The 22,506-nt window shown below is 39.4% G+C and overlaps 1 protein-coding gene across 1 annotated transcript in view; it reads left to right on the forward strand.

The window, feature by feature from the left end:
- The first annotated feature begins 1,180 nt into the window (after positions 1 to 1,180).
- Positions 1,181 to 22,506, forward strand: part of RANBP17 (RAN binding protein 17) — a 365,939-nt gene continuing 344,613 nt past the window's right edge. The window contains exons 1-3 of the mRNA XM_061393198.1: positions 1,181 to 1,366; positions 15,422 to 15,568; positions 19,075 to 19,165. Of these exons, the coding sequence (XP_061249182.1) occupies positions 1,349 to 1,366; positions 15,422 to 15,568; positions 19,075 to 19,165 (256 nt within the window). The 5' untranslated portion in view covers positions 1,181 to 1,348. The remainder of the gene's footprint in view (positions 1,367 to 15,421; positions 15,569 to 19,074; positions 19,166 to 22,506) is intronic.

Below are 22,506 nucleotides of genomic sequence, written 5' to 3' on the forward strand. Positions count from 1 at the left end.
GGTCAGTAAAAAATATGCAGATGAAACCATGACAAGAAAAGAAGACAAAAATACAAAAAAGAGTATAAGAGACATGGAAAACTCTATAAAAGGTTTAATATACATGTAATTGGAGTGCCAGAAAGAGAAAAATGGGACAGAAGCAGTTATTTAAAGACATACTGACCAAGAATTTTAAGAAATTAGAAAGAAAAAATCAGATATCACATTTAAGAAGCTTTATGAATCCCAAGCAGGAACACCGCCCCCCCCCCCCACACACACCACACTCACAGTTACATCACACTCAAAATGCTGAAGACCAAAAAGAAAGAGGAAAAATTTTAAAGCAGCCAGGGGTGGGAGGAGACATATTACCTTCAAAGGAGCAAAAATCAGACTGACAGCTAATTTCTGAATAGAAATAATGGCAATCAGTAATCAAGAGAAAGGCATTTTATAAGTGCAGAAAAAAATTTTAATGTCAAAATAGAGTTCTATACCCAGCAAAACTATCCTTTAAAAAATGTATGTGAAATAAAGACATTTTCATGTTAAAACTGAATTTGCCACTAGTAAACCTGAACTATATGAGGTATTATAGGAATTTTTCACTCTAAAGTACAATGACCCTAACTGGAAGTATCAAACTTCAAGAGGAAATGAAAAGCACTGGAAAGGAGTGACTCTGACCTACTTCTCAAATAAATTCTCATTTCAATGGAATTTTTTAGTGTGAAATGTAAGTTCATGTTAAATGAAATAGAGACAACAAGTAAGTGAACTAGAATTTTACAACTTGACAATATATAGATACTGTCAGTTTAATTTTAACCAAAAGTTTAAAAAACCTGAAACCTGGGTTCTGGGAGTCAGGGACCAAGGAGAGCAGTTGACCTGTAGGAGTCAATTAACAAGTGAGTGTTAGGAGACAAGAAAACTTGTGAAAATGGGGGAGTCAGAAGCTGCAGGCAATAGCTGTGCTCTAGGAGTTACGGGTCAAAGAGTCTGTGGGAGATGTAGTCAGGACCCTCGGCTGGCAGTTGCGCTGGGGGGTTGTGTCAAGAGGCAGAGGTCTGACATCGCCACCCACCTGAGGCAGCGGCCGTTGAAACGTGAGCGCGGTGGGGGAGGGGCAGTTTAGATTCCTGGCCCCCGGTCCCCGCCCCGTCGGGCCCGCCCGCACGCGCTCGCCCCGCCCCGCCGGCCCCGCCCCGTCCGGAGCTTCGAGCGCGACAGTCGCGAGGTTGAAGCGAAGAGCGAGCGAGCGGCGCAGGGACCCCGCGGCCGGCTGGGGCTTCGGTGGCACCCGCCTACGCTCCCTCCCCTCGGGCGCTCGGGGCGCTGACCGGCGCCGCCTCCCGGGAAGATGGCGCTGCACTTCCAGGTCAGTGCGCTCTGCGCCGCGGATCCCCGCCCCGCCGCTCCGGGAATCTGGCGGGAGGCTGGGGTCTGGAGACTGAGGGCCGAGTCCGGCGACGGAGGCCGCGGGGCCGCCGGCCGGTGCGTCGGAGCCCTAGGCCCCGTTCCTGGCCAGGGACCAGGCACTGGTCTGGGCTGCCCACCCCAGGCCCGGGCCCGAGGAAGGGGCGGCCCGAGCTCGGGGATGGCGGGTTGGAGGGGCAGGGGCTAGGCTGGAGGTCGCCCCTCGAGAGAGAGGTGCGGATGCTGAGGACCGGCCGCGCGGGAGCCCGCCCTCCCGGGTGCCGCCGCACGACGCGCACCGAGGTTCGGCGGCGCCCGAGCAGGTGGGAGACCGGCAGTACCGGATCAGCTTTCCCGCCGCGTCTCCGGCCGCGGCTCCATCGTCAGCCTCCACACAGTTCGGAGGGAGCTCGAGAGGGGCCTGGGTCCGCCGAAGGAGCGGCTCTGCATTTGGACTTGAATTGGCTGGAGTCGGCAGGGGCTCTGTTTGTGGGGAGTTGAGAAGGAGGGCTCTGCAGCAGCCTCATTGGAGGAGGAAACCGGGGCAGGACGCGCACTAGGAGCGCAGAAACGGTCAGGGTGGGATGCGGGCTGGAGGAAGGCTCAAATATTCAGATATTCTCGGGCACTTTGGCATATGCATCCAGTTATTTATTCAACAAACATTGTAGAGCCTCCTCGGCACCCACCCCGGTACCCCCCCACCCCCATCCCCACCCCCGGGTCTCAAGCACTGTGCAGAGTTGTGGGATAAAGAATTACATCATCTTATTAGCATCCTTGCCCTCATGAAATTCACAGATAATTACAATAAATGTGAAAAATGATGTGATAGAATTAATCACAGGATATCATGGGAATATTGAAAGGGGCACTCAACTCTGGGTGCGTATGTTGGGAAGCAGTGAGGCACAGATGCTGTGCTTGTCAGGCAAGCTTTTTTGAGCTTCCGTTCATCCACTTGTTAATTGAGTTCCTACTTTGCTAGGTACTTAAGATAAAACTCTCTCAAAACTTTATGATTTGTACAGTCAGGGAACTTGCAGTCTACTGGATCTTGAAAGAACCGAGCAAAGAGAAAGGGAAGGGTAGAGGCGAAAGGACAGTGTGAGTCAAGTCAAAGAATTGTGGAAGAACATGGCGCACTGGGGTAGTTCAGTCTGACTGGAGCTTAGGTTCCTATGAAAGGGAAGGGAGGAGGGGAGGCTGTGGAGGCAGGAAATGACCTTGGAGAGATAGGCAATTTCATAACATGGTGATAGTGTATCTAAGTGTCCCAACCCTTTGTAGACTTCTTTGGGCCCCCTGAGACTACAATGATTCATTACCTAATTATTGATTCTTCCAAAGGGTACTTTCTTTTCAACCATCCACTCTCCTATCAGGTAATTGACAGCTCAGGAGATAGTAAGCCTGACACATTGTTTTGATTCCTTGCCATTGCTAAGGGTCTCCAGGTCAAAATAATGTTATTTATTGCCACTTTAGTAAAAATGCCCTTTGGGAAATCTTCACTGGCAGAATCTCACAGGGAGGGCTTTGGGATTGTAAATAGATGAACAGTTGTTCATAGTTCAGGTGTAAATCTTGAGGGCAATTAAAAACTATGGTGGAAGTTTGGAACGGTTTCAGAATTGGAAAGATATGCATAATAGTAAATCACCCAGTCGGGAAGATTTCTTCATACTTTAGGTAATGGTGGAAAAATTAGCTCCTAATGGCAGAACTACCGAAATTAGTTTCTTCAGACTCTATGTCACAACAGCTCTGGGCAGCTTAAAAGTGAAGTTGGACAAATGAAAGACGTGACAGTTTGAGGGGCCTGAAAAAAGCTCTGAACCTTTTCAGTTTGAATTGTGTTCAGTATATGGATCATATTGTTACCCAGTTAACTCAAGGAACATTTATTACTAGTAATAACTGGTACCTAGCATTTGGAATTTTTCCATGCTTGTAGATTTTGAATCGTACAACTAGCTTGAGAGGTGTGTGTATACAGTTGGCTTGTTGTATCTGTGAGTTTTGCATCAGTGGATTTAACCAACTGTGGATTGAACATATTAAACAATTCCAGAAAGTTTAAAAAAACTTGAATTTGCCACACCCTGGCAACTATTTACATATCATTTACATTGAATTTACAACTATTTATATAGCATTTATATTGTATTAGGTATGGGCTCCCCAGGTGGAGCAGTGGTAAAGAATCTGCCTGCCAACACAGGAGCTGCAGGAGACACTGGGTTCAATCCCTGGATGGGGAAGGTCCCCTGGAGGAGGAAATGGCAACCTACTCTAGTATTCGTTCTTGGAAAATCCCATGGACAGAGGTGCCTGGTGGCCTATAGTCTATAGGGTCGCAAAGAGTAGAACGTGACTGAGCAGCTGAGCACGCACACACGTGTATTAGGTAGTAAAAGTATGAGATTATTTAAATTGATAGAGATTATATGCAAATACTGTGCCATTTTATATAAGGAATGAGCATCTTTGGGTTTTGGTTATCTGCAGGGTGGCCTGGAACCAGTCCCCCTACTTTATGTGCACACATACATTTTATTCCTGAAGACACTGAGTCTTAGAACAATTGTGACTTGCCCAAGTCTACAGAACTAGAGTAACCCTGCTGCTACTGCTGCTGCTAAGTCGCTTCAGTTGTGTCCGACTCTGTGCGACCCCATAGACGGCAGCCCACCAGGCTCCCCTGTCCCTGGGATTCTCCAGGCAAGAACACTGGAATGGGTTGCCATATCCTTCTCCAATGCATGGAAGTGAAAAGTGAAAGTGAAGTCCCTCAGTCGTGTCCAAGTCTTTGCGACCCCATTTACTGCAGCCTACCAGGCTCCTCCATCCATGGGATTTTCCAGGCAAGAGTACTGGAGTGGGTTGCCATTGCCTTCTCCGAGAGTAACCCTAGTAATTCATATTCCATATTCTTTCATACCAATATCTTGCAGTCATCTACCCAAACAGGTAGTTAGTAAAAAATTATGCCATTTTGGCATAAGTGGATTTGTGTGAGATTAGGTTACTACTTCACAATCTTTTTCAAATTATGGCACACATAAAGAATGGTAATTGGGTGGTCCATTGACGTAAACTACTCATAACTAAAAGCCTGGCTGCCTGAAGGGCAAGGGGATCAATATCCTAGACATTCCTATAATCCATTCAAGGCACGTGCATTCTGATTAGGAAGTTGTGAGTTAGGATACTCTGTCCCAAAGGAAGAAATGAATCTGGATTGTCTTAGAGGAGACAGTCCAGTTAGTGGGCAAGGAAGAGAGGAAAGAGGTTTCTAGGATCAAGGAAGAGGTAGGCACTTTAGATTTCACAGAGGAATCTTGGAGAGAATTAAGAGGTAACATCAGGAAAACTTTAGGAGATGCAGTTAGTTGATCTTTTTAGCTTCCCAGAACCTGGAACTATGTGCTTCTTAATACCCAGCCAGGCTACTATACCTGATTTGATCTAGATATGATTATTAACAGTTAGAATCATGAGGAGAAAGGGGTTTGGCAAAGATGGTCCTGGGGTTGTGGAGTTGAATGGGTGAAACTATAGACAAAAGAGCAACGTGGTGTTTTATAGTTAACTGAAGAAACTATTTACAGTTTGTGTAGATCTGCTATTTGCCAGGAGCTAGATCAAGCTTTCTCTTGTCGTTTCTATCTTAATCTTCATAATTATTTTGGAAGGTGGTTTTGAAACCTGCAGTTTCAAAAGTGAGGTTTAGAAAGGTTAGATAATTTGCTTGAGATCACTTTAATAATAGTGACTTTTTAAATAGCTGGACAAATTCTAGGCTTCCACAATGATTCCAGAAGAAACCCCTAAAGAAATCCAGGGCACTGTAGGCCACAGTTGTAAAATACTGTTCTGTTGGTCTGCTGTCTATGAATATCATGTAGAGGTGTTGAGTATGAGTCTTTATTTTAAAGGAATTGGTAGGACTCTATGATAAATTGTTATATACTTGGCATCAGCTAAACTGCAATGTTTGAGGGCACAGTTTGCAAGACTACCCTCACTACTGACGCCACTTGCATATTTGAGAGTTTCCCAGTGCCATTCTCAGGATTAACAGAAGGACTCACACAATTCACTGAAAGCTATCATACTCAAGTTTCTCATTGGGAAAGTACACGTACTAAATTGATTGATTGATTGAAAGAGAGGTGCATAGAGCAGAATCTGGGCGCATTCTGAAACAAAGCTTTTTGGTCCTCAGGGCATGTTACTCTCCTATCATATTTGTGTGGCAGTAAGCACTGAATATTGCAAACCAGGGAAGCACAACCTGAGCTTTGAGTTCTGGAACTTTTCTTGGGGCTTCTTTTTGTAGTTGTGATTGGTTGGGTGCCACATGATTGACCTGAGCGTTTAGGTCAAATGAAACCATGCCATGGTGGCTGAGTGGTAAAGAACCTGCCTGCCAGTGCCGGAGATGCAGGTTGGATCCCTGGTCCGGGATCCCCATGTGATGGAGCAGCTAAGCCAGTGTGCCACAGCTATTGAGGCTGTACACAAGAGCCCCGGAAGTGTAGCTACTGAGCCCATGTGCCACAACTGCTAAAGCCAAGAAGAAGAAATTTATAGGTAAATATAAAGATGGTGAACAGACAAGGTTGAAAGTATGGACTAGGATATCATCTGCAGGTTGATGATGACTAAAGTAAAAGGTCAGCCTCTGTTTCCACTGTTTCCCCATCTATTTGCCATGAAGTGGTGGGACCAGATACCATGATCTTAGTTTTCTGAATGTTGAGCTTTAAGCCAGCTTTTTCACTTTTCTCTTTCACTTTCATCAAGAGGCTCTTTAGTTCTTCTTCACTTGCTGCCATAAGGGTGGTGTCATCTGCATATCTGAGGTTATTGGGATTTCTCCTGGCAATCTCGATTCCAGCTTGTGCTTCTTCCCCCTCAGTGTTTCTCATGATGTGCTCTGCATATACGTTAAATAAGCTGGGTGACAATATACAGCCTTGAGGTACTCCTTTTCCTATTTGGAACCAGTCTGTTATTCCATGTCCAGTTCTCACTGTTGCTTCCTGACCTGCATACAGATTTCTCAAGAGGCAGGTCAGGTGGACTGGTATTCCCATCTCTTTAAGAATTTTCCACAGTTTGTTGTGATCAACACAGTCAAAGGCTTTGGCATAGTCAGTAAAGCAGAAATAGATGTTTTTCTGTTTTTGCTTTTTCGATGATCCATCGGGTGTTGGCAATTTGATCTCTGGTACCTCTGCTTTTTCTAAAACCAGCTTGAACATCTGGAAGTTCATGGTTCACTTATTGCTGAAGCCTGGCTTGGAGAATTTTGAGCATTACTTTACTGGCATGTGAGATGAGTGCAATTGTGCGGTAGTTTGAGCAGTCTTTGGCATTGCCTTTCTTTGGGATTGGAATGAAAACTGACCTTTTCCAGTCCTATGGCCACTGCAGATGGTGACTGCAGCCATGAAATTAAAAGATGCTTACTCCTTGGAAGGAATTTAAAGACACTATGACCAACCTAGACAGCATATTAAAAAGCAGAGACATTACTTTGCTGACAAAGGCCCGTCTCGTCAAGGCTATGGTTTTTCCAGTTGTCATGTATGGATGTGAGAGTTGAACTATAAAGAAAGCTGAGCGCCAAAGAATTGATGCTTTTGAACTGCGGTGTTGGAGAAGACTCTTGAGAGTCCCTTGGACTGCAAGGAGATCCAACCAGTCCAGGGTGTTGAGACAACATGTGTTGGGGTCTATAGATTTGTATGTGGCTCAGAATTGACCATTTGCTCTATTTGAGCTATATGTGTGTATATACACACACGTGCGCACACACACACATATGTATTTGATTGCTCAGCCTCAGGGTTGGTTTTTTTTTTGTCTGTAAAATGGATATGCTAAAATATGTAATTTACAGGAGTCTACTTTTTGGATTCGTTTAAAAAATAGAAGATGGAAATACTTTTGTAAACTGTAAAGCACTAAAACAAATATGACCCAATTCATTGTAGAAGGAGAAGTTCTAAGAGGCCCAGAAATAAACCTTCGGGTGCTTAGGAAAAGTTAATAAAGGGAGGAAAAAACAAAGAGTTTGTGGGAAATGAGTAATTGTAAGATAAAGGCACTTTATTAATGGCAGTTAAGAGGTTTAATTCCAGAAGGCAGGAAAGATACAGGGAAGTAATTGAAAAGAATTTAAATTTAATTGAGGTGGGATTTTTGTAGTTCATCAATTTATTGTTTCATTATGAGGGAACATTTTTCTCTAGAACAAAAGAAAAAACCCTTCATTTTTTCAGCTTTCTTGAGGTTTTCTTGCTATTGTTTAGTGGCTAAGTTGTGTCCAACTCTTTTGTGACTCCGTGGACTGTAACTCATAGGCTTCTCTGTCCGTGGGATTTCCCAGGCAAGAATACCATTTCCTTCTCCTTCTTGAAGTTTAATTGACAAATAATAAACCACACATATTGGATGAATTTTGACATAGTTTATAACTGTGAAACCATCACTGAAATTAAGATAATGAACATATCTATCACTCCCCAAGTTTCCTTATATCCCCCTTGCTTAATCCCCCCTTGCTGCTTCCCTATCCTTCCCTTTCTTCCCATTCTGCTCCCTCCCCAGCCTGAAACCACTGATCTGCTTTCTTTTACTATAGAATCATACAATATATACTCTTTTTTTGGTCTTGCTTCTTTTACCTCTTGATGGATACACGATGAGAGTTACTGTATAGAAAGAAGTTGCATCATCTAGGGGTTAATTGTATGTCAGGTACAAAGGGCAGAAATCAGTCCAGAATAACTTGAAGATCCTTATTTAGACTGTAGGCAGGATTATATCATTGTCTCCTAGGCTATGGAAATTGGGTACTGTCCTTGAATGCTTGATAGTAAATCTATGGGAGTTAGGTGATGTCCAGTGCTACTTGTTATTTATTTGTATGGGCTTCTAATGTTGATACGAAGCCCAGTAGAAAATTTAATAACTCAAACCCAATTTGTCAACACATTTAGAAGGGATCCATTTCTCTGAGGCATGCTTATGTTAACCATATTCTCAGACATCACTATAAAACTAAGATGCAGTTTATCAGTTCACCGTGAAAAGTAAAGTCTCTATAGACAGAATCCCTGTGAAATCAAATGCTAATCAGAAGATTGCTTAGTCGCTCAGCGATCATCACATTATGAGTTTAACTCTATGAAATGTTCACATAATGCTTTTCCAACAGGGTAAGGATTTTTGTGTATGTATCCTTTTCTCTAAAAATGATTTCATTTGCCAGGCATTTAATTGTTATCATTACAGAGAAAGAATAACTTGATTTTTTTTTTTGCCCTTTGTTTAAGTCTTAGGAGATAGTTCAAATCTTTACCTTTATATCTTGCACTGCCCTTCAGTGGTTAATAATTTGAAAGGCATTTGGGAAAAAAGGGTCATTGATAACATTGTTGATGTAAACAAGCCTGTGTTGGAGTTCTCTAAATCAATATAGCAAAAAGGACAAAATTCCAGAACTTTTCTATATTTACTTAGATATTCTTGAATTGGTTAATATTAATGTTTATGTTTCCTGGGGCTGTTGTGACAAATTACCACAAACTGGGTGAGTTAAAAAAATGCAATTTTTTTCTTTTATAGGTATGGAAGCCAGAAGTCTGAAATTAATGTGTTGACAGGATTGGTCTCTTCTTGGAGCTCTTGAGGGAGAAACTGTTCCATACTTTGCCCCTAAGTTCTGATAGCTGCTTGCAGTTCTTGGTGGTCCTTGGCTTGTAGATATATCACCCCAGTCTTTGCCTCATCCTTCCTGAGACCTATTTACTTGTGTCTCTGCACCTCAAATGTCCCTGTCTCTTTTATGAATGACTGGATTTAGAGCCTGCCCTAAATCCCTCGGTTTGATCTCATCCCTCCATCCTTAATTTAAGGATTTACAAAGACTTTATTTTCAAATATTTCAAAGGTATTGGGGGTTAGGACTTGGATATATCTTTTAGGAGGATACAGTTCCATCCATTACAATACTATTATTAGGTAATACTAGTAATAAACAACTAATCTTTATAGGGTGTAAAGTGTGCTAGAAGTTATGTGGCCCTAGCTCATTTAATCCTCCCAGCAAACCTTTAAGGTATATGCTATTATTAGTCTCAGTTATTGCTGCCTTTTGTTTTTCAGTAGTTAGATTTTGTCACTATTTCTGGCTTCACTTTTTTACACTCAGAGTCTACTTCATCGGAGTCTAGACCTATTGATGTATAGTTGAATGCATGATAGCAGGATCAGTTTATCATTAAATTATTCTGGGCATTATCAGCTCGAAAATTCAGCCCTTTAAATTTATTAGATGAAGGAAAATACTTCTGAGGTTGATCATGAGTCACAAGAGGGAAAGTGGTAGCTCTTTTCATGTTTGTTTCTTACCCTTGGAGGAAACATGAGAATTCATATGTATTCATGCACCATACGTTTTCTACACATTTTAATGTTAAAAACAGTATGTAGTAGCACTATTAGGGCTTGTTGGGACAATCCAGGTAGAGGAAATGTTTAAAATGTGGTTCATTTGAGGTCCTTTATCTTAATTATCCTTTTAAAACCTTTCTTTTGTACTTTTATTTTCACTATAGCAAAAAATTCTCTAGTCTGGGATGTTGTGCTCTGGCCTGTATAAAGAAGTGGAAAATGCTGTAAAAAAACAAGGAGCGAGAACTGTAAAGAATAAAGGGAGTTAGAGGAGGTTTCCTTTCAGTGTTTCTTATGTATTCCTATTTGTTGTTGTTTAGTCACTAAGTTACAGTTAGTTGTGTCTGACTCCGTGACCCCATGGACTGCAGTGCGCCAGGCTTCTCTGTTCTTCACCATCTCTCAGAATTTGCTCAAATTCATGTTCACTGAGTTGGTGACGCTATTCAACTTTCTCATCCTCTGTAGCCCTCTTCTGTTCTTTGGCAAAGGTATATGCATCTGAGAGAATGCTTAGACTAGTGTAGCTGTAAACTGCTACATAAGAATTCAGGCCAGAAAGCATAAAAAAATGGCATTACTTTTGAATATCCCATTACTTTGATATGCCTACCTGACATTAAAATCTGTGCCAATTTTTCTTGACCTCCAAAGAATAATTCTCTAAGTTCAAACTGAAGTAGTTTTAGTAAGATGCCTTTAGCAAAAATTCTCTACAGCTGAGAGGAATACCAAACTCATTTAAAAAGTTTTCTTTCAGATTTTATCCATGTATCCTGTATCTTCTGATGAGATTATATTTATAAATGAATGATTACAGAATGAATTGTTCTTTTTTTATTTTTAAAATGTACTTGTTTATCCTCCACCTATATTTTTATACAGTTTTTAAAGGTTAAAGTCACCACAAAATGTTGCCGGTATTGCCTCTGTTTTACAGTATGTCGTAGCCTGTCTTACACCCGGTGGTTTGTGCCTCCCCCTCCCCAAGCCCTGTATTGCCTCTTTCCACATTCCCTCCACAGGTAACCACAAGTTTGTTTTCTGTATCTGTGAATCTGTTTCTTTTTTGTTATATTAACTAGTTTGTTGTGTTTTTTAGATTCTGCATATATAAGTGATATCATTCACTATTTGTCTTCCTCTCCTCTGACTAATTTCACTTAGCATAATGCCCCCCAATTTGGTAAAAGAATCCGGTAATGCAGGAGACCCAGTTCGATTCCTGGGTTGGGAAGATCTGCTGGAGAGGGAATAGGCTACTGACTCCAGTGTTCTTGGGCTTCCCTTGTAGCTCAGCTGGTAAAGAATCTGCCTGCAATGTGGGAGACTTGGGTTCAATCCCTGGGTTAGGAAGATCCCATGGAGAAGGGAAAGGCTACCCACTCCAGTATTCTGGCCTGGGAATTCCAGGGACTGTATAGTCCATGGGGTCGCAAAGAGTCGGACACGACTGAGCAGCTTCCAGGTCCATCCATGTTGCTGTAAATGGCACAATTTCATTCTTTTTTGTGGTTGAGATATTCTGTTGGTATGGCAAACCACTTTAGTATTCTTGCCTTGAGAATCCCATGAACAGTATGAAAAGTCAAAACGATATGCCACTGAAAGATGGTCCCCAGGTCAGTAGGTGCCCAGTATGCTCCTGGAGAAGAGTAGAAAAATAATTCCAGAAAGAATGGAGAGATGGAGCCAAAGCAAAAACAGCACCCAGTTGTGGATGTGACTGGTGATGGAAGTAAAGTCTGATGCTGTAAAGAACAATATTACATAGGAACCTGGAATGTTAGGTCCATGAATCATGGTAAATTGGAAGTCAAACAGAAGATGATGGCAAGAGTAACATCGACATTTTAGGAATGAGTGAACTGAAGTGGACTGGAATGGGCAAATTTAACTCAGATGACCATTATATCTACTACTGTGGGCAAGAATCCCTTAGGAGAAATGGAGTAGCCCTCATAGTCAACAAAAGAGTCTGAAATACAGTACTTGGATGCAGTCTCAAAAATGACAGAATGATCTCTGTTCGTTTCCAAGGCAAACCATTCAGTATCACAGTAATCCAAGTCTGTATCCCAATCAGTAATGCTGAAGAATCTGAAGTTGAATGGTTCTGTGAAGACCTACAAGACCTAGAACTAACACCCCAAAAGGTTGTCTTCTTAGTTATAGGGAACTGGAATGCAAAAGATAGAGATACCTGGAATAACAGGCAAATTTGGCTTTGGAGTACAACATGAAGCAGGGCAAAGACTAATAGAGTTTTGCCAAGAGAATGCACTGGTCATAGCAAACACCCTCTTCCAACAACACAAGAGAAGACTCTACACATGGATATCACCAGATGGTCAAAATCAGAATCAGAATGATTATATTCTTTGTAGCCAAAGATGGAGAAGCCCTATACAGTCAGCAAAAACAAGACCAGGAGCTGACTATGGCTCAGATCATGAACTCCTTATTGCAAAATTCAGATTTCAAGGAAGTAGGGAAAACCACTAGACCATACAGGTACGATCTAAATCAAATCCCATACGATTATACAGTAGAAGTGACAAATTCCAGGGATTAGATCTGATAGACAGAGTGCCTGAAGAACTATGGACAGAGGTTCAAGACCATCCCCAAGAAAAAGAAATGCAAAAAGGCAAAATGGTTGTCTGAGGAGGCCTTACAAATAGCTGAGAAAAGAGGAGAAGCTAAAGGCAAAAGAGAAAAGGAAAGGTATACCCATTTGAATGCAGAGTTCCAGAGATTAGCAGGGAGAGATAAGAAAGCCTTCCTTGGTGATCAGTGCAAAGAAGTAGAAGAAAACAATAGAATGGAAAGACTAGAGATCTCTTCAAGAAAATTAGAGATACCAAGGGAACATTTCATGGAAAGATACACACAATAAAGGACCAAAACGGTATGGACCTAACAGAAGCAGAAGATATTAAAGAGGTGGCAAGAATACACAGAAGAACTGTACAAAAAAGATCTTTATGACCCAGATAATCACAATGGTATATTCACTCACCAGGAGCCAGACATTTTGGAATGCAAAGTCAAGTGGGCCTTAGGAAGCATCACTATGACCAAAACTAGTGTAGGTGATGGAATTCCAGCTGAGCTATTTCAAATCCTAAAAGATGATGCTGTGAAAACGCTGCACTCAATATGCCAGCAAATTTGGAAAACTCAGCAGTGGCCAGGACTGGAAAAGGTCAGTTTTCATTCCAATCTCAAAGAAAGGCAATGCCAAAGAATGCTCAAACTACCGCATGATTGCACTCATCTCACACACTAGCAAAGCAATGCTCAAAATTCTCCAAGCCAGGCTTCAACAGTATGTGAACCGTAAACTTCCAGATCTTCAAACTGGATTTAGAAAAGGCAGAGGAACCAGAGATCAAATTGCCAACATACTTTGGATCATCAAAAAAGCAAGAGTTCCAAAAAAACATCTACTTCTGCTTTATTGACTATGCCAACGCCTTTGACTCTGTGGATCACAACAAACTGGAAAATTCTTAAAGAGATGGGAATACCAGAGCACCTGACCTGACTCCTAAGAAATCTATATGCAGGTCAAGAAGCAACAGAACTGGACATGGAACAACAGACTGGTTCCAAATCAGCAAAGGATATGTCAAGGCTGTATGTTGTCACCCTGCTTATTTAACTTCTATGCAGAGTGCATCATGCAAAATGCTGGGCTGGATGAAGCACAAGCTGGAATCAATTTTCCGGGACAAGTATCAATAACCTCAGATATGCAGATGATACCACCCTTATGGCAGAAAGCGAAGAACTAAAGAGCCTCTTGATGAAGGTGAAAAAGGAGAATGAGAAATCTGACTTAAAACTCAGCATTCAGAAAACTAAGATCATGGCTTCTGGTCTCATCACTTTATGGCAAATAGATGGGGAAACAGTGGAAACAGTGACAGTGTTTATTTTGGGGGGCTCCAAAAATCACTGCAGATGGTAACTTCAGCCATGAAATTAAAAGACGCTTACTCCTTGGAAGGAAAGTTATGATCAACCTAGACAGCACATTAAAAAGCAGAGACATTACTTTGCCAACCAAGGTCCGTCTAGTCGAAGCTATGGCTCTTCCAGTAGTCATGTATGGAAGTAAGAGTTGGACTATAAAGAAAGCTGAGTGCTGAAGAATTGATGCCTTTTGAACTGTGGTGTTGGAGAAGACTTGAGAGTTGAACTTCAAGGAGATCCAACCAGTCGATCCTAAAGGAAATCAATCCTGAATATTCATTGGAAGGACTGATGTTGAAGCTGAAACTCCAATACTTTGGCCACCTGATGCAAAGAACTGACTCATTGGAAAAGACCCTGACACTGGGAAAGATTGAAGGCGGGAGGAGAACAGGACAACAGAGAATAAGATGGTTACTCAATGGACATGAGTTTGAGCAAGCTCCAGGATTTGGTGATGGACAGGGAAGCCTGGAGTGCTGCAGTCCATGGGGTTGCAAGGAGTCGGACATAACAGAGTGGCTGAACTGATGCATGTGTTTGTGTGTGTACCACATCTTCTTGATTCATTCTTCTGTTGGTGAACACTTAAGTTTATTCCATATCTTGGCAGTTGTAAATCATGCTGTGAACATTGCGGTTCATGTAGCTTTTCAAATTAGTGTTTATAGGTTTTTTGGATATGTATCCTGGTTTTTGCTGGGTCATATGGTTCTATTTTAGTTTTTTGAGGAACCTCCCTACTGTTACCAAAGTGGCTACACTACTTTACCACCAACAGTGTATGAGGCCTCCCTTTTCTCCACATTTTTGCCAATATTTGTTATTTGTGTTCTTTCTGATGCTAAGCACAATGAATTATTCCTTGTATCTGTAACATAGAATCTGCAACATGATAGCTGGCTATAAGTAACATGGGGTTAAGTCATAGTTCCTGAGAATCATGCCAGGGTTCACCTGCAGCTCAATGAGTCATTAGTTTAGAAGACCCACACCAGTGTGTATTTATATCTTTTTTATATAGATGGAGCCATTGAAATTGTTACAGTCTGAAAAATAATGTAAATTGACATAATGTCTGCAGCTTGCACCTGGTAGTTCCCCTCACCCATCTCTTTACCTTCATTTGGCATCTCCTCCTTGCTGTCCATTTACCAGTCATACTGATCTTTTAGTGCCTTGAGATGATTACTCTCTCTTCTGGACCCCAGGAAATGCTGTTTTCTTTTTCTGGACTGTTTTCTGTTTCATATGACTGGTCCTTTCTGGTCACTGTAGATATTACCACTTTAAGCATGCCTTCTTAAACTCCTTGAATTAGGCAAGTCCCCCTCTGTACTTCTTTTCCATCACAGAACAATCAATTTAAATTTAAATAATTTAGAGCTAGGAGATTTGCCTTTTTTTCAACACTGTAACCCCTAGTAAGTAGAAGTAACTCAGTAAGCATTTATTGACTTGATGAGTACATGCATGATATTTGCATCTCTTATTTCCTGTGATTAACATATTTGTCTTATTTTTTTCCCACTTAAGTAAAATGCTAATTTTTTTTCTTCTCAAGAGTTTGGCTGAATTGGAAGCATTGTGTACTCATCTCTACATAGGGACTGATCTTACACAAAGAATAGAGGCTGAGAAAGCACTCCTGGAACTTATTGACAGCCCAGAATGTCTCAGCAAGTGTCAACTTTTATTAGAACAAGGAACAGTAAGTATTTGATAGTAGCAATTAACAATGAAAGATCGGTAGGTATATGTCAGTGTTAATCAATGCATGTAGGTTAGCAGTGTCGGTTAACTGATAGGTATTACTACATGTCTTTTTACTATGGTTTATTTGACTGTCAAAGAATTGGAATGCCTAGAAAGAATATTTAAGAAAGATCCCAGGAGGTAGAAATAGCATGAATTGAAATACTTGCTTGATTCCTCTTGGTCCCCTTTTAAGTCTTCTATCAGTGGTAAAAGTTATATTTTAAAAAGTTGGAATTAAAAAAAGTCTAGGTGGAAGAAGCAGATTGTAATTAACTCTGAAATGTGAAAGAATGATTCAGAGGAATGCTGATTACTTCTTGTCTTCCTGTATTATGCAGTTTCATATCCATTCATTCAGCATCATTTAGCAAATATTTAATTGTAAAAGCAGGCATTGTACTACCTACTTGCTTTATCCACATGCATTAAAGTAACTCATAGTTTATCTGAGAAGGCATAGATATTTAAATAAAGAGCTGTGGAGTGATATGATAAGCACTATAATAAGAGGTTGTAGAGCAGAGGTTGGAAAAAAGCAGACTTTTTCTGTAAAGGGCCAGATTGTAAATATTTTAGTCTTTGTGGACCAAGATGAAAAATCAAGGATGTTTTGTAAATATGCCTATCAGAAGAGAGAAAAAAATTTCCATGAAGTTTTATTGATGAAATTTAAAATAATTATAATTGAGTACAGTTTTTTGTAGTATAAGTCTACTGATGAAAAGAATTGAATTATTCTTTTAGCCATAACATTTTGCTTAATTGATGTTCAGAGTTGATATTTCCTGTCATTAGCATTGATTTTAAATGTTCATATGTTAATACTTATTTGTAAAGAGATTTTACAAATTTCATCTTTAAAAATGTCTTTTCACACAGATAGATACTGCCAAGTATTGATATCACTTTATGAGCATATGATTTTAATTAAGCATATTCATCACTTAGATGGCATGTATAAAACTGCATTAAAATTTCTCTTGATATTTGCCTTTTAGGATGTGATTATATTCTAAGTTAATCACTTGCAGTTGAAGGTTAGGTGAAGGTGCCTGAATTGCTCAGTTAAATGGATTTTGAAATTTGCTTTGCACTTATATCAAGGCCTGAAAAATGTGCTGTTTCAAACATAGTTTGAACTCAGAAAATATACTCAGGAATAGAGATTTGGCTACTTGTTTTAACATTTGACAGTGTGGAAAGTGTATAAAACAGCTTGATATTATTTGTGATTTAATCAGTGTTAGTTGTTATTAGAATGACTCTTGCATTTTAAGTTTCATATTAGTACTAAGCACTATTTGCCTTTTATACAATTTTGTAATGTTAGGTTGAATTCATTAAGAGACTTTTATCAAGTTTGCAGCGAAAACTAATTGCAAAAGCCATTTAATGTTTAACAGTAGTGGATTAAGATGGTTCTTCTCATTCAGAAAATTTTCAGTCTTAGTCCTGAGCCAAAAAAAAAAAAATTGCAGTAAGACTTCACCACTGCCAGGCTACTCAACTACTGTATGTAGGGCAAGTCAGAATTTTAAGCTTCTGTTTCCGATAGAAATTGTCAGAACTGAAGATGAATTCATGAAAGTGAGTTAAATCCGCTGTTACTACCATTGATTCATTAACACATGATAGATTCAAATCTTTACTGCTGCTGCTGCTAAGTCTTTACTACAAAATATCTGCCGATGACAATAAGATGAATAACCAGACTCTAGACGCTTACGTTTTTACAAGCTTTGTAAATTTGTCCAACTAAGCCTTTTCTGTTCCATATATTTTTACCACTGGTTGTGACACATTTTAGCAACCACTTTAGGTTGTACAAATTAGTATTTTCTCAGCTTCTTTGAAAATATTCTGCCCAGTAGTTTCATGCAGAGTCTTCATGAAGGTTAATTCTTTAGTCCCTTCAAACTTAGCATTGGGTTCTGGAATAAGCAGATCATATTGGTAACAGTATGAGCTGCACATGTTGATAACATCTGTTAACTCATAAAGAGCTAAGGAGAGCCTCCAAATCTTTCACCTGGTTTGAAATTGAATTTTGATGTTGCTCTGTTGTTTTCAACTGTCCGGGCCTTATTCTCATTGAAAGGCAAGTAGTCTGAAATTCATTTTTTCTGCATATGTAACTTTGGCTACTGAAAATAATGGTGATTTAATTAACTCTTTGACGGTAAGTGGCTTTTCTTACTTGGCTAACAAGCCATTTCAAAACCTAACTTTGGTTGTAGTCTTTATATTTTTGTGGAGAAATTTCAGTGTTATATATATTCTGTTTAAAATTTTCTCCTTTTTCTGACTTGATTCCCTGTGAGTTAGGAATATTGGCAGGAGTACCCAGTCTGATATTGTCAGCATATATTGTATTCTTTTAGGACAGCTATAGTCCCATTGCATAAAAAGCACATTGCTTTGCTCTCTAATTCAATAACAAAATAATCCACATTTCGCTGTGCCTTAAAAGTTAGACATTTGAAGTCTACTCCTATCTTTTCTTGTTTTGACATGACAGATATGTGCTGGTAATAATAAAAGGTACATGTCATGTCGTGCTGATACTCATGGTACTTTATATTTTGTGAGAGTTAGTAAGTACATCATAGAAGTTTATAGTGCAATGAGCAGCAGTAGAAGGCAACGAGTGCCATATACTGTTTTATATGGCACATACACTCCCGCATATTTGACTCTGCTGTCATAGTCTGAAAGCAGACATAGACAATATGTACATGAGTGAGTGTGGCTATGTTCTATTGAATTTTGTTTATGGATTGAAATTTAGATGTCATGTAATTTTCATATGTCACAAAATAGTATGAATATTATTATTTTTATTTTTTGCCAACTGTTTAAAATAGTAAAAACCATTCATAGCTCATGGGCCTTGCAAGAACAGACAGGATTTGATCCACAGGGCTTAGTTTGCTGACCTCTGGTCTAGAGAATAAAAAAGAAAGGACTGTCTTTACAAGAGATTGCTGCGGGTATAGTGAATAACTGAACAGGCTTTTGAAAGCTTGAGTGCACGCAATTGGTGGCCAGAGTGAATACAGCCGATATGGATCTGAAGGAGGGGAGAGGTCAGGATAGGAAAGATGTTGAAAGGAAGTGTAAGAGGGTTGTTCTGGACAGAGGATAGTGAAGAGAAGAACCAGATGAATTTGAAGAGATAATCAGAGGCCAGATTATGCAGTACTGTGTAGACATGATAAGTGTATTTTGTTTGAACTTGCTCATTATCTTTTTTTTTCCCCTCTAAACTGCTTGCTGTTTGCAAAGGCTTCCTCAGCTACCCTTATGAGGGATTTTTTGTTCGTGTGTGTATGTATGTCTGTGTATATTTTATCTCTTGTAGATCTGCCAATTTGGAAAACCATAAAAATAACCAGTATGCTTAGGAAAAGTTCCTATCATAGTATATGATAATAATAAATAAAATATATTTCTTTACAGACATCCTATGCTCAACTCCTTGCAGCAACTTGTCTTTCAAAACTTGTTAGCCGAGTCAGTCCTTTGCCAGTTGAACAGAGAATAGATATCAGTAAGTGGTTTATTATGCTTTTTAAAATCATATTGCACTTTAAAAATAACTTCTTCTAAATATACTCAACTGTTAACAGACTTGCAAGTTATTCTGTCATTTTTAAAGATGAGTAGTCAAGTCTCCTTTACACATGTGGTGATGAATGATGATGTGTAATACAAAAATGTGTCATCAAAAAAGCATCTGTTTAGTTTGATAATAAATAATAAGAAGTAGCATTTTATTGTCTGTGCCAGGGGCCCCAAAGCCCTGGATTGCAGATCCGCACTGATTCTCAACCTGTTAGGAACCCAGTCACACAGCAGGAGGTGAATGGCAGACAGGCAAGCAAAGCTTCACCTGCTGCTCCCCACTTGGATTACTGCCTGAACCATCCTTCTCACCACCAGCACACCGTGGAAAAATTGTCTTCCATGAAACTGGTCCCTGGTGACAAAGGATGGGGATCAATCGTCTGTACCATATACTAAGATTTGCACTATCTCGTTTTATTTACCAAACTTCTGAGATGGGCACTATTGTTATCCTCATTTTATAAATGAGGAAATTTCATTTGATAGGCTCTATAATGTACCCAAGATCACACAGCTAGAAGAAATAGAGCTGATTCAAACTTACACAGTTTGTGTGGAGTCCATGCTCTTAGCGATTGTCTTAACTTCATATACAACTAGATGATGGGAAAAGCCTACTCTCTATTCTCAGAATACTGTATCAAAATCATGTGGGATGCATATAAAATTGAAAGACGTTTCCTTCTTACTAGGGAAATAATGTGTTTAGGGAGAACAGTGCTTGAAACTTAGTGTAGTTGGAAAATTGATTCTATGATATACCAATATGTTTTTCAAAGTTAAGATATTAAAAAGATTTTAAGTGTGTGTTTGTTTTTTGTATGGACAAAGCTCTAATAGTTGAGGTATGGGGGTTTTTTTTTTGGTTATCTTTTTCATATTGGAAGTAGACTGTTGACTCATTCTACTCTCTAGCCTCAAGGTTCACATAGTTCATGTTTGTGTAACAGAAAAATTATAGTATTATGTATGATGGTTCTTTTAAGCTCAGTTTTTGAATGATCAAATCCCACAATGATTCATCATTTGTCTTATATGTTTGATATTTCTCTTTAAGTACCTAAGAACAGAGGGGAACTTCTTCAACTTGATAAAGAACATCTACCCAAAAACCTATGGGCTGAAGACTGTCTAGAGAATTTATCCATTCTCTCATGGAGTTGTGTGTTTAAGAAAGCAAAAGAGAAATGTGCAATTTAAAAAATAAGTCAAATGTTATAAACCTGTCATAACGTGATTTTGTTTAACTTTATACACATACACAAACATATTTTAGGTAGACTTTCTTTTGGAGCACTGTTAGCGTCACAGAAAAATTGAGCAAAAAGTACAAAGAATTCCTATATACCTCTTTGGTCCTGTACCTGTATAGCCTCCCTCAGTATTAGCATCCACCATTATTAGCATCCTGCACCAGAGTGGGTACCTTCGTTACAGCTGCTATAACCTACATTGATACATCATTATCACCCAAATTCCGTAGTTTACATTAGAGTTCATTGTTGGTGTTGTATCGTCTGTGGGGTTGGATAAATATGTAAATGACACATAGCCTCCATTACTGTATTATATATAGTATTTTACTACCCTAAAACGCCTGTGTTCCAACTATTCATCTCTCCCTTCCTTCTAACTCCTGGCAACCACTGATTTTATTCTTTCCATAGTTTTGCCTTTTTAGAATGTCATATAGTTGAAATTATGTGTGTAACCTTTTCAGATTGGCATCTTTTACTTATTAATATGCATTTAAGGTTCTCCATGTTTTCTCATGGCTTAGTAGATCATTTCTTTTTAATACTGACTGACATGTCATTGTCTGAATGCACCATGGATTATCTGCTCACCTACCACAGTTTATCAGTTCACCTGTTGAAGTACACCTTGATTTCTTCCAAGTTTTGGCAATTATGAATAAAGCTGCTATAAAGCAGGTTTTTGTGTATATATAAGTTCTCACCTCATTTGGGTAAATACTAAGAAGAGTGCTGGATTGTATGTATGATAAGAGTATGTTTAGATTTATAAGAAATCACCAAACTGCCTTCCAAAGGGGCTGTACCAGTTTTACATTCTTATTAGTGGTGAGAATTCCATGCTCCCACATACTTGCTACATTTGGCGTTTTCAGTGTTGTGGATTTTGACCATTCTTATATGGCTTGCTAATAAAATGTCATGTTGAATGTCTTTTCATATGCTTTTTTGTCATCTGTATATTTTCTTTGATGAGGTGTCTAATCTTTTGCCTATTTTTAAGTCAGGTTGCTTTCTTATTGTTGAGTTTTAAGAGTTCCTTGTATATTTTTTTAAATTTTATTTATTTATTTTTTTTGTTTTTTGTTTTTAATTTTATTTTATTTTTAAACTTTACATAATTGTATTAGTTTTGCCAAATATCAAAATGAATCCGCCACAGGTATTGTATTAGTTTTGCCAAATATCAAAATGAATCCGCCACAGGTATACCTGTGTTCCCCATCCTGAACCCTCCTCCCTTCTCCCTCCCCATACCCTCCCTCTGGGTCGTCCCAGTGCACCAGCCCCAAGCATCCAGTATCGTGCATCGAACCTGGACTGGCGACTCGTTTGATACATGATATTATACATGTTTCAATGCCATTCTCCCAAATCTCTCCACCCTCTCCCTCTCCCACAGAGTCCATAAGACTGATCTATACATCAGTGTCTCTTTTGCTGTCTCGTACACAGGGTTATTGTTACCATCTTTCTAAATTCCATATATATGCGTTAGTATACTGTATTGGTGTTTTTCTTTCTTGTAAATAGTCCTTTATCAGGTCTTTTGCAAAGATTTCCCCCCAGTTTGTGGGTTGTCTTCTCATTCCTTTGGTCAGAAGCTTTTAATTTTAATGAAGTCCACATTATCAATTATTTTTTAATGTTATTTGTAAAATGTCATCACTAAACCTAAGGTCACCTATATTTTATTCCTTTTATCTTTTAGGAGTTTTTATAGTTTTGCATTTTATGTTTAGAGTTGTGATCTATTTTTAATTAATTTTTGTGAAAAGTGAAGGTTTTGTGTTTAGATTTTTTTTTTTTCGCATGTGGAGGTCCATTTCTGCTACCATTTGTTGAAAAGACTCTCTTTACTCCATTTTATCACCTTTGCTCCTTTGTCAAAGATCAGTTGAATGTATGTGGGTCTATTTCTGGGTTCTCTCTTCTGCTCTATTGATCTATTTGTTCTTTCACAAGTACCACACAGTCTTGATTACTGTAGCTTTATAAAAATAAGTCT

This window comes from Bos javanicus, chromosome 20, assembly GCF_032452875.1.
Source record: "Bos javanicus breed banteng chromosome 20, ARS-OSU_banteng_1.0, whole genome shotgun sequence".
Lineage (NCBI taxonomy): Eukaryota > Metazoa > Chordata > Mammalia > Artiodactyla > Bovidae > Bos > Bos javanicus.